Genomic DNA, 12545 nt, shown 5'->3' with positions numbered 1-12545 from the left:
AACGTTTCCGAGCGGTGTCGGATAAAAGCGCAATATCGGAAATCATCCCCGATATTATTTCCTCCCGTCGATGAGAAGCAAAATTTCTCGAGAGACCTTGGAAGGATCAGCGTTCTCGTTAAAAAGACAACCTCGGCGTGATTCAGCTGTTCTAAGAGCCGATCTAGACGCATGACACTTATGGTAGCTATGAACGAAGTGTAGTGTACCATGATAAAAAGGGAGTCGGCGCGATCTGAAAAGTCCGACCCTCGTGAAAGCGTAAAGATGGAACGAGAGTCCTTTGAAAAAAATCGAGGTCTTACTTAGTCGCTCACCTTAACGTTGAGATATTCACTTGCACCGTCAAACAAATGGGAAAAGGGAAGAGCCAAACGAGCATCCACCGCTAATGGGAAGACGTGTAAATGCGCGCCATTTACCGTCACTATGTAATGAAATCATTAATGTTATTAAATGGAATATTAATCTGATGCATAATGACGTAGTAGAGCGCATAGCCGTGTTTACCGTGCGTTGCATCGTAGCACTGTGCGTTACGAGCAATTTTTCATAATTAATGTCAATCTGTGATCGCGCGAGAGATGTGCAAGCGTGCAAGCTACAGTAATTGCGAAAAAAAATTGTGAAGACGAGAACGCAACGCACAATGGTCGGATAATTGCGCGAATTTTTCTTTTAATAAATATCACATTTATACGCGAATCATTAATAATGCGATTAATATTGGAACGCGAGAATTTTGTAATTAAACTGAATAAAAGCGCGCAAGGTGATATCATACATAGAAGACCGTATATAATAATAATAAAGCCATGCGTAATGATTATAATTGTTCACTCAAATCTAGATATAAATTCCATTTAATTTTCATCCATCATTTTTAATTTTTTCGTTAATAACAAAATTTTTCTAAAAACGCGATTGGTTATTTGAAAATATTGACGAACGTAGCAATACTAGGGGAAAACATCAAAGAAGGGAAAGAGCAAAACCTGAAAGTATCTCATACGGACTATATATATTTTGGATTATGTTCCGATCTCGACAGATCCCTTAAGGTATCCAGTCTGCCGACGTCAGGACGAAAGGATAACCACTCGGTTATGTCCATTGGGACGAACGCACATACACACATCTGCACATAATACGTATACGTAGCGCATACACCATATGTATACAGTAACCAAACCGAGGCCCGCCTCGATCTATCACTGTCCTGGTTAATTCAGACGGGCTGACTGGTATCCACTGTGGAAGGTTACTCCATTGATCGCGTGCTGTCGACTTACATACGATCTTACACAACGTCGCGACGTGAACAAGATTTTCCCATGTAACGATTCTTTCTTTACAATCGTACAGGCTTTCTCAAACGAACGCGCACAACAGAATAGAGTATAATATAATAGTATAAATACATACAACAAAATTGTGCTATTATATAAAATATTAATAAATTATATTATATAAAAAAATATCTAAAATTTATTTTAATTTTTTTGAATACGATATTTTTTAATAATTTTCTCGAAAACATATATTTTATTTTTATTTAGTCAAAATCTAGTATAAAAGAGAGCCAAAACATTTCCCCACCATATTCTCACGCATAGTATGAAACGTACTAACGCGTCGCAAAATCCAAAGAATACTTGAAGAATCGATACAAGTACTTTCGTTGAACCCCCTCGGGCTGTCTATCCGCTAGATTCTCGGCATTTCCGGCACATCACAAATCACGAAAGTGCATTCCAACTTGAGATGAGCCGAAGCTACTCGATTTATCGCGTCTCTCGATGGGAATTTGCGTTACACCTTCGGCGACTTCGCAGCAAGAGAAGCAATTCGGGGTAAGACGGGAGAAAATTTACGTCTCGCGCAGTTGTTTCGGAATTTTAGATACATCGCAAAAAGACTGATGGAAGATGAAACGCCAGCGGCGGGACACGTTTTTTTTTATTTCTCTTTTTTGACAACTGTTATCAAATTGAATTTCCATTATCTTTCCCATTGTTCGTTATATATTTTCACATGCAATAACTAAACGAGTAGCAAAAATAAAAGTGCAATTTTATCGATCGAATAGACGAATGATTTCAGTACCAATAAATTCGCTGACAAATAATAAGTAAAAGACTACTTTCACTTTTTGTAAAAAATTAATTATTTAAAAATATTTATTTCCTTTCCATATAGTTCGCGCCATTGTGTTTTCAATAAAATAGGAAATAGTAGTTTATTCTAATATATTACGAGAAACTCGTAAGAGAAATCAGTATATGACAACACAATGCGAAATACACGGTTTAAAATGTACACGGCGCCAGATGCGAGGATTAATAAAATAACATTAAAAAAAGCAATTCTTTAAATCGATTTTCACGTGCGCGGTTCTTCGCGAAGTGATCTCCGCGAGTTAAAACGGTCGTCTTAATAGCCAGTTTGCATTGCGCGGCTACAAAATTGCTAAAACTTATCTCGTATCGCGGCGAGACAGACAAAGAGAGAGAAAAAGAAAAAAAAAAGAAAGCATGGGGGTCCTTATAACCACAGCTCGCCTTTAAGTAGAATCGCAGATACGACACGTTGTATACACGAGGAGAGGAGAGTATTTTTACGAACGTCTGACCTAAAACTCGCCATGACTACTGCTCGTTCTTGCGCGCGGTTGAGCTAGAAAGGTGCGGAAGGAAAAAGAGGAACTTCGCACACGTACAACATACACACGTATACACATACGGAGACACGTTCTGTGAATGTCTGACCTGAAATGCTGCGGTAACTGCCTCCTTACAGTATCGTGAAGAGGGATACGAGGGGACGATTGTATCACTAATACAGACGTCGGTACATTTCGCTTTAATATCCCTGCATTTTCCCCGATGCGAGATTACGTAGCGCTGTTCATCTTTTGAAATCAAATTTCTTCCGCCGTGACGTTTGAAATTAAGATCTCGCATCTAGAATTGGGATTGTTGATAGCGCGAATGCAATTACGAACCCGCGATAGTGCCTTTTTTTGCATACGAACATGTATTTCTCGATATAATTATCGTAAGAAACAATGAAAAAAGCCATTAATGGCGAATAATATTTTATTCATTGATAATCGCATGCATAGTTCCTGTAATTTCAAATAATGTAGTGGCGAACATGTGAGCGAAATACATTTGGCATGAAATATGTCATTGCTGACACGATAATGCGCTCGTTAAATAAATACCGCGCGTATACTCGATAACGTTGAGTCTACACGTTTTTTTTTTTTTTTTTTTTTCGACGGCTGTACCGCCGCAAGTAATCATCCAGGTATATGTACAGGAGCAATTACGAGTTAAAAGTTTTTCCCGTCTTGCGCCGTTTCCGTTTGGCCACACCGACATTCAACTACAAGCGTAGACTAAACTTTCCGCTCTCTCTCTCTCTGCCGTTGAATTATTTACGCGTCGCAATTAGCCGTCTCGTGGCAAAAGTCACCGAAGTACTCGAAATACAGACGTCCCGAACATAATTACAGTGGTTGGCATCGCGCGCGATTAAAGTCGTCACTATTAGCGGCTAAAGTCACACTATGGGCGGCTTCGCGATTCGCGATGGTATGCAATTCCTGTCAACCGCAGACCGAAAAGCGATACTGGAAGAAAAACCGGAAGAAAGGGTCCCCTCGCGCCTTTCCGTCCGTTGATTTACGGCGCCGCGACGGTAACTTCACGCCTCGGGCATAAATTTCTTCCGCATTGTTGAATAAAACTTCTCGCCGACGCGATGCGCGCACTTGTGCATAATATAATGCGAAAAATTTGCGCTGAAGTAAGACACCCCCGTCCTCGTTTCGATTACAAAAAACATGAACTTAATGTCTCTCATGTCCAAGTTGCGAGAGGATGTCACCTAACGAGATATATCAACTGCTTCTCTCTTGATGAAAATTTATTAACTCTGTGTATAATCATATTTTCCTGTTTTCTTTGAGAAAAAGTATATTTAAGAACATAATGAAGCGCAGCAAAGAAAGAAATCTAATAGCGGGGTTGTGTTTGAATTACGGGCTATGAGGATAACCGGCTAAAGTATGCGCATAAATTCTGTAATGTCAAACGGATGTCGTAACGAGTAAAAGAACTAATTATATCGCCGCGCGACAATCTCGCGTGACGGCTAAAAACAGAAATCGCGATCTCCGCATCGCGTGCCTTTTTGAAGTCGAGTTGATTTTTTTTTTCTCTTTGTAATGCCATGTACATGCATAGAGCGTAATCTTAAAAGACGGTACATTCAGAGCCAAATTATTCCATAAACCGGGCCGGTTGTATGCTTGCTTTTGAATGCATTACGCAAAGGGACTCTTCAAGTTTCTGTTATTTACGATCGCCGCCGATACCCGGTTATTTAAAATGCAAATTATTCCTGTGTGTTTGTAAACTATCGTAATGTGCATTTAATTATATATTCCTAACGCTATCAGATGCTGGATTAAAACGGAGCATTATATTATATGTGTCAGAAATATCTCGTAATTAGAATACGAATGAGATTAACGTTATTGTATTTTAAATCAGAATAAACCCATGAGCCAATATTGAATAAAAGTAATCCTTTGTAATAAATCGCAACATTTTTATCGATTTTAGCTTTAGCATGAGAATAGCTTATTTTACATTTCAGTATCGTCATAATATATCCATTAATGTGATGAATTTTCGATAGAGCTCATCGATATAAAATTTACGTATCTTTTACATAATTAAATAATAATCAATTTCATTTACATTCGCTTGTTGTATATGGAACAGAGTGAAATATATATCGGCGTATTATACGCGATTTTTGTATTAAAAATTTTTTTTTAAATAAAAAAAAATTAGGAACATCAACATTATCGTAAATTAAGCAATCAAATATAAATTGAATAATTAACTCACGTATTTCCATCTTACTGTTGCAGTTCTGGTCCGCATATGTACCCTGCTCATCGCAGCATCTTGACTCGGTGCAGTTGGCCCTGGAACAAATAGACCTTATTCGCCGATTGGTTAACAAACATCAAGAAAATATGGTCCTCGTTACTACAGCGGAAGGTTTGTAGTTTTTATTTTCCGCGCACTTATGAGCTCGCGAGCGCAACGAAATAAAATCGGGAATGCATGAGCTATATTAGCTCGAAACATTTGCAAAAGCATCGCGACTTGCGAGAATGAAAATTCGCCTCGCAATGTATATTTGGCGTACGGCCAGCTCGAATCGACCTCGACTTCGTTCAGTATTTCTTCAAATATTTTCCATTGAATACTCGCTCGGTCGACACTCAGCCTCCGAGAAAAATATGTGACCGAAGGTCCGCAGGAGAACTTTCGAGAGCCGATCAATTTAAAATACTCGCTATTTTTCATTCGACAGAGAATTTATTATACCGCGGATTTATAATACAACGAATATTCCACTTAACCCTTTAATGCGGACGTATTACTTGATAATCCGAGTTTCGTCCGGAAATTAATGCGTTACTCAGCGTGGGATCAATCTTGCATAATTGCTCGCTATATCAATTTACTCTCTACAGACCTGGCGATGTTTAAAATTACAGAGATACCGTCGATGGGATGGGATTTCTCCACGTTCGAGCAAACAGATTTTTGAATCCCCCCGCCTATGAAATTGTTTTCCCAGCCGTTATATATCCGCACACGTCCCGCATTCCTCCTGTAATCTCCGTGTCTCGCGTTTTTCGCATGTTGATGAATATTCGCGAAAATAAAAGCACAACTGAAACGCGGTCCGCGGAAACGTGTCGTCCGCAGCGCGTGTCCATTGCCTGGAAGCGACGAAATTCGCTATAGCATTAAATTTTCATTATCGAATCGGGTTATCTATTTGCTCGAGTCCTCGACACATTTCAGATCCTTTGGCATTGTGTCAGTGAGAATTGTCGTTCCCCGTCCTTCGTCATTTTCGTTATGGACTTTCCTTTCAAGAATTTAGAATGCATTTTAGATAGTGAAGAGGAAGCGCGAACCGGAAAACGAGCAATCGCTTCTTCAACGTAAGGAGCATCTTTCGAATGTCTTCTGAAGTGTCTTTCGACCTCGTCGAATCCATTTCGGGACGATCCGCTGGAACAGTCGAGTTTCCCAGGTGCGAAGTTCCACAAAAGGATTAGAAAAAAAGCGAGAGTGTAATAAGATCGATTCAAGGGAGATGCTTCCCTCTCGCATCAGTTCTTTTCTATTTTTAGAAGAGAAATTCTTACACGGAAGAGACGGGGCTCTTACGCATATCACCGCGTTGAAGAAACGAAAAGATGTCTGCGCGAGAAATGACATTCATTCATTCATTTCATGAAAAATTTAGAGAGAAAGAGAGAAAGAGAGAAAGAGAAAGAAAGAGAGAGAGTAAGAGAGTGAGAGAGTGAGTGAAAAAGAGAATTACGGCGGTCCAATTTTGTTTATTGATAAAAATATGCCAAAGCAATATCATATCAATAATTCATTTTCATAGTGTATTTTATACAAAGAGATTATTACATTTATAAATAAATATAAATTCATACATCACTTTGCTCCATATTCATCAATAACAAAATTGTTATAGTTTTCGAAATTGTCATTTTCCATTTTGTAGTTGCTTTTCAATAAATTAGATTGGGTAATGATATTAACACACTTTAAAAAAAAAAAATTATCCCACTAAAATTTCAATAAAATTGTCATAAGATAATCAAATAATCTGAAAGTCTGTATAGGATAGTGAAAATTATTTACACATTTTTACAAGTTTCTTTCCTTTCTCTTTTTCTCTTCAGAAACTTTTACTTTAGATGATTTTCAAATATTTATATGCCATCTAAATTGTCTCCATTCTTATCATAAATTAATAATATTTCCTCTAAATTAATTCATTGAAAAAAACTGCAATGAAGATGGTCAATGTTATATTAATTTCTATAACTATATAATAAACGTAACGTTTAGACATAAATAAGGATAAATAAATCGTAAATGTAAAAGACTTCGAGAGATTTTTCCTCAAGGGAGAAAGAAACATTAAATCGGTAAAAGAAAAGACAGAAAAAGGCGATGACAACGAGTACAATGTAATGAATGTACGACATCGAGAAAATGAGAAAAAGAACAAAAACAGTCTCGGTAAATAATCTTATAGCTTTATCGATTAACTTTCGTTTGAGGTATGCATTTCTTCAGACCGATTCGCGTTACAAAAACAGTTCAAAATTAATACTGCGGTAAATAGCTGCTGTATTTCTTTTTCTGCAAACAGTGTAAAAATAAATTGCAGCTTTGGTACGAATGGAATGAGTATATAAAATACAAAAATAGCGACACAATATCGAGTGTTATTACATTGTCAAGAATTTTATGATATTTATATGTATAATATGAAACTACTGACAGAGTTATGTAGAGAAATCATAAACAGAGAAGATTCAAGTGCATTTTACTAAATATAGATCGGAAATTCTTTGATGGAAAATTCCTTAACAGATTCCTGAACTTTATTGAAATATGTCAAATTCTTTTCCCCATTTTTAATAAACAACATCAAATTCCCGTCATACTTCTTAACCGCGTCTCAATTATTATTGTTTCTCTTAATATTTCATAACTTTATGCATATTTCCCTCTCTTCCTATTATTTTTAATACATATCTCGCGAGGATGTATACGCGCCAGGAATTTTTAGAAAATATTCCTATATTTGGCGAGCAAATATTTGCCGTTGGATTTCGTTGTCCCGCTGTCACAATACGCGCTGTCTAAGCGTAACGCAAATCCGATGGGAAGATGATGGAACGCGAGAAAGATGCGCCGGATGGTAAATTCCAACCGGAATGGAAAAATGTCGTTCCGATGTGCCGACCGATATACTTCGTTCGATAACCCCGAACGTCGACGTCTGCATGTCGCCGCTCACATGCATATGTAAATAAACATCAAATACGCATACGTACGTATGTACATTCATCCATACGGACATCTGATTGTACCAAACCGACAGACCCATATTCTCTCCTGTCGCGACTTTCTCTCCGCTGATTAAAAGGCCAAGGTATTTCAGAGACAACATAGAGATATTTCGCTGTAATTTTCGCGGTACATTGTTGCACGCTTTCGATATTTTGAGAGTGTCAAACGTATCTCGCGAATGACATTCCTGAAAAAAAAATATTTCTCTCTCGGTGCGTATTATCTATATAAATCTATCTTTTCTATTCAATGTATCTATCTGAATCTCGAAAAAAGTTACATTTAATTTTCGGGCGGTATTTTCTGCGTATGAAAAAGAAAATCACCGTACTCCAGTTTACGCGCATAATTCAGTCTTTATTCATATTTTTCGAAGTATCGCGTTCACCACTTTATTCATAGCGCATTACATGTGAGTGTTGATAAGAAGACAAACGATCATATGTCACCGTAAAGGAAACCGCGTGCCCGTCTTTTTAAAATTATATGCAAATTTTATGCACATCGGTGGCGCGTTATCTCTTGACTGGAAAAAGGGAGTCGCGCGAAGAGAGTACGCAGCTTGCACGCGCGCGAGGAGTACAAAATATAGCACTTTGAGGAAGCAATCTGCCAGATGGAAGAAAGGGCGCCGGTAGAACGCGGAAGATGAGAAATTCCACGAGGAATGGAAGAATGTTCTGAAACCATGGAGCTCGCCGTAGCTCCCTCCGATAATGTCGAAGAACACTCGCCTCAATATATATACATATATATACGTGCGAGAGCGCATACATGCATTCGCATGCACGTACAGATATGGATACACATGCACAGAATGTATCCGTATATAGCGAGAGCATATACGCGAACCGATACATTCGCAGGGGCAAATGTATCAGCGTTACAGGGCGAGCGAGTGCAAAAGTATAAATCGCGAGGCGTACTAAATCAAGGACCCATCGACAGCGCGCGTTTTATTCGCGTCGCTCCTTTTTCGTCCATTCGTCCATTAGAAGCCGTAATACAACGTAATCGCCGCCCACGTCAGCGGGAAAAATTAAAGCCACCGCGCCGCGACAAATGACATTTGCGCTGTGACGTGCGTTCGATTTGATTTAGGAGATTCAGCGGAGAGAAAAAGGGCGCATTGTTAAACTTTTTAACGTTTCACAGACAGGGAAAGAAGAAGTGACTTTTCGAGGGACCGAGGATCGAGGGATCCTGGATTTAAAATGACTTAAATAGACATGTCGGAAGTTTTTTCATACAAGGCTATTGAAAGATAGCTGCCGCGATCCTTCGTCGTAAAACGGGATTATACATTTAAAAAGTATGCAAATTTTAGTACAGACACTCTTCTACTTATAAACTTTCGTTTTACGAACTTTCGCAAGTAGGAACAAAATTATGATTCGCCAGTGCCAGAGCGTCGTGCCACTTATATCAAGAAGAAGAATGTAAAACAATTCGGTTACAGTTTCTCTCTCTTATGTAACATAATTTGTTCTCTATTTTTTAACAAAAAATTTAAATAATAATTTCGACTTGCAGATAGTCGATTTGAAAAATACCGCGTCTAGAAATTGTAAAATTGAAGTTATTTCTAAAAACGTTTACACTATAATTCAAGAGTTCTGCAATGAGCTTTCAATCATCTATGCACACATGAACTCTGCAATTATCGATCGTGGACCAGTACGCGAGTGATACATATAGACATTTATTAATATGTGAGAGAAACGTATTAAAAATATATATACCAGAATATACATATATTGTAACGATGCAACATACAGGACATATTCCGGTTTACTGCTTTTGTGTGTGAGATATTACCTTGCTCCGGAATGATATTTTTAGAAGCGCGGTGTGTAATCCGTTGACGTCAAGTGTATTACTTCCGCCTAGCTGCCGTGAATTCTTTGTAATTGGATGATAAATTACAGCGCGTTGCTTTTTCTCCTTTTTTATCAAATTCATCCGTAAATCGATGCTGAAAGATTCGCTCGGGCGGGCAATAAGAATTTGCACGGAAAAACGATAAAACTATACGCTATTCGCTATGCGAAACGTATTGGCGGCAAGACGCTTCCTAATCCGACGTATCCAATAAGGAATTTAATCAAATCCGCATAATGCATACCGCGAAATTGAATTCCTCGATACCGTCGACCGGATCTTGCGCCGGCGAATTTGGTTAAGTGATTAAACGTCGCAAATCGAATTCGCGGAATGACATAATGCCCGATTACCCGTTGATTAAGAGCACCGACTCCGCACTCCTCCTCCGCTGAGTTTTCTTCGATCGATTCCGGATTTTGGATTTTAGTGGCACCACCGAGAGCATCGTCAGCTTAATTAACTTCTATTTATACTTTGTAATTAACGATCGTCGCGCGGATGTAACATTCGATAAACGACAGGCAATTTGAAAGATTTAATTAATCCAAAGAGATCGGAGACGTCGGATAAGCTCGCTTAATTATAACCCACGTGCGTCGCGCATTGTGCTCGTCGTAATTGAATTTTACACTCGTATTGTTTATACGTTCTCGGTCTCGCGCGGAAATAAGAGGGGTACGCGCCCCCCTAAAATATCGCGCTTAAAATGCGCTAAAGTATTTTTCTTCGACGTATATTTCGTCAGTTCCGGAACAATTTCAAAGCATACGTACGTATGTCCGTCGAAAATGTTGTTTCAGCGCGACTCCGTCGTTGTTTTCCGATGTCGTGCGCAAACAGAATTTGCAAACTTTCCCAGATCCATTTACCATCGGCATTACTTATCGGGAGCACGGCCGGAACTTTGTAACGGCGTTCCAACCATTATTTGACATCACGCGTCACTCGCGTCACGTGCGCGAAGGATCGCGGAAATGAGATTATTCTTTCGACGGCGTAAAAAAAAATTAATGAACAAAATACAAATTCGGCTCAATGTTAACGCGAACGTCGAGGAGTTAAAACACATACATATATCGTCGGAATTTATCTATCTGAACGCACGCGCACGTCTGGAACATATCTCCCCGGCTTACTGGTTTTGCGTGGCACGTGTGATACAAATCCACCGCCACTCTGTGTCAGAGAATAATGGCCCGTAATAGTGACGGGGTGGCTCACAGTTCTAAATAAGCTTCAAAGTTACGCCGTTCTGAATAAGAGCGACGAGCAGACGGGGATATACGCGAAGTAAATTATATATAATGTATGATTTCAGGTATCGAGAAGGCGCACAAAGAGGGTAGATTAGCGAGTCTGATAGGGGTCGAGGGGGGCCACGCCGTCGGAGCGAGTCTGGCGGTCCTGAGGATGCTGTACGAGCTGGGCGCCAGGTATCTCACCCTCACGCACACGTGCAACACGCCTTGGTGAGTGTGCCAACGCAGAAATGCGTTGTATATAAAGAACCATAAGAATGCGTCGCGCTGTCTTGTAAAGCGAGGAACCATAAGAATAGCAAAAGCGAAACGCGTTACACCCGGCGTCCCGTTACACTCGCACGAGATACGTACGAGCTGCAATCTCGTTATGTGGTCGTCGCCATTATACATTTGCGACACACATACACACGTACACAGACTCGTACTCTAATCACGTTAAGTTTCACAAAGTGCACGCGCACAGCGCGCTATGGCAAGTCTATTTCGCTTAAATCGAGGCGTTAAACGCTCTAAATGCGATCTCGTTAAGATACAAAATTGCGCGTATGATTTTTCAATGATTTAACTAATTTATCAAATCTCGAATATATTATATACATATATATATATATATATATATAATATAATTTTTCGCATCGGAAATATAAGTTTGAGAAAGTTTGCCATTGTTGCGCTGTTCGGAAAGATCGAGAGACCGAGTGAACGCTTTTGCGTTTAAATACGGTGTCCGCGAGAGCGTATACGATAGGTCAAACGACCGAGAAAGTCGTCAGAAGTCAAAATAAAAATTGATTATTCGAGGCGCGTTGGTGCGCGTAAATAGCGATTACCGGCGTAGAAGTTTATCGTCCGGTTGCTGAAAATGGGCCGCAAACCGCGCAATAACGTCGGGCAGGCGTGCAATCACCGATGCCTTTACAGCTGGGACTTTTCATCCGCGCTCTGCCTGGAGTGAAATACCCTGGTCGACGGTAGTAGTAATTCGAAGCCGTACACAGTTTCGTTCATTTCTCGTGCATTAAAAGCTATCGCTTTGAACGCGAGCGGTAAAACGTTTAACGTAAACGGATTAAAGTTCCCATAATAGTTCGTGCGCGAACCATAAGATCAACGTGTTACCACAGTGTGTATGTGTGTGTATGTGTGCGTATGCGCATCTGTAATCCGCAAAATTCGTAGTTTTGGCCTTTTAGAGATCGAATTGAAAAGGATGGCGATTGCAGTATCGAAAGATTATGTAGGATCGTGTTATTTGGATTATATAGATTATATAGAACTTTATATAGATTAATATATCCGTTGCATTTCTAAAATATTTTGGCTATTTCGTAAAATTTTAATTCTCTACTAAAATTGCTTAATAAAAAAAGGAGCCGTTATATATTTAAGTCAATTATTCTAGAGAGGACATTAT

General features: G+C 39.2%; 2 protein-coding genes across 7 annotated transcripts in view; one reads left to right on the top strand and one right to left on the bottom strand.

The window, feature by feature from the left end:
* The window catches only part of LOC145940765 (dipeptidase 1), an 83639-nt gene that overhangs the window by 25973 nt on the left and 45121 nt on the right, over positions 1–12545 (top strand). For both annotated transcript variants that reach the window (XM_083046284.1, XM_083046283.1), the window contains exons 4-5: positions 4949–5081; positions 11188–11338. In XM_083046284.1, the coding sequence (XP_082902410.1) occupies positions 4949–5081; positions 11188–11338 (284 nt within the window). The remainder of the gene's footprint in view (positions 1–4948; positions 5082–11187; positions 11339–12545) is intronic.
* Positions 1–12545, bottom strand: part of LOC145940774 (uncharacterized) — a 225604-nt gene that overhangs the window by 183649 nt on the left and 29410 nt on the right. For all 5 annotated transcript variants that reach the window (XM_083046295.1, XM_083046296.1, XM_083046300.1 and 2 more), the window contains one exon: positions 4926–5005. The gene's annotated coding sequence lies outside the window, so the exon portion shown is untranslated. The remainder of the gene's footprint in view (positions 1–4925; positions 5006–12545) is intronic.

Source organism: Prenolepis imparis, unplaced genomic scaffold (genome assembly GCF_030444845.1).
Source record: "Prenolepis imparis isolate NDT839.2.m4 unplaced genomic scaffold, iyPreImpa1.0 SCAF_9, whole genome shotgun sequence".
NCBI classification, from domain to species: Eukaryota; Metazoa; Arthropoda; class Insecta; order Hymenoptera; family Formicidae; genus Prenolepis; species Prenolepis imparis.
The sequence above is the reverse complement of the archived record's forward strand: the minus strand, read 5'-3'. Positions and strand labels throughout refer to the sequence as shown.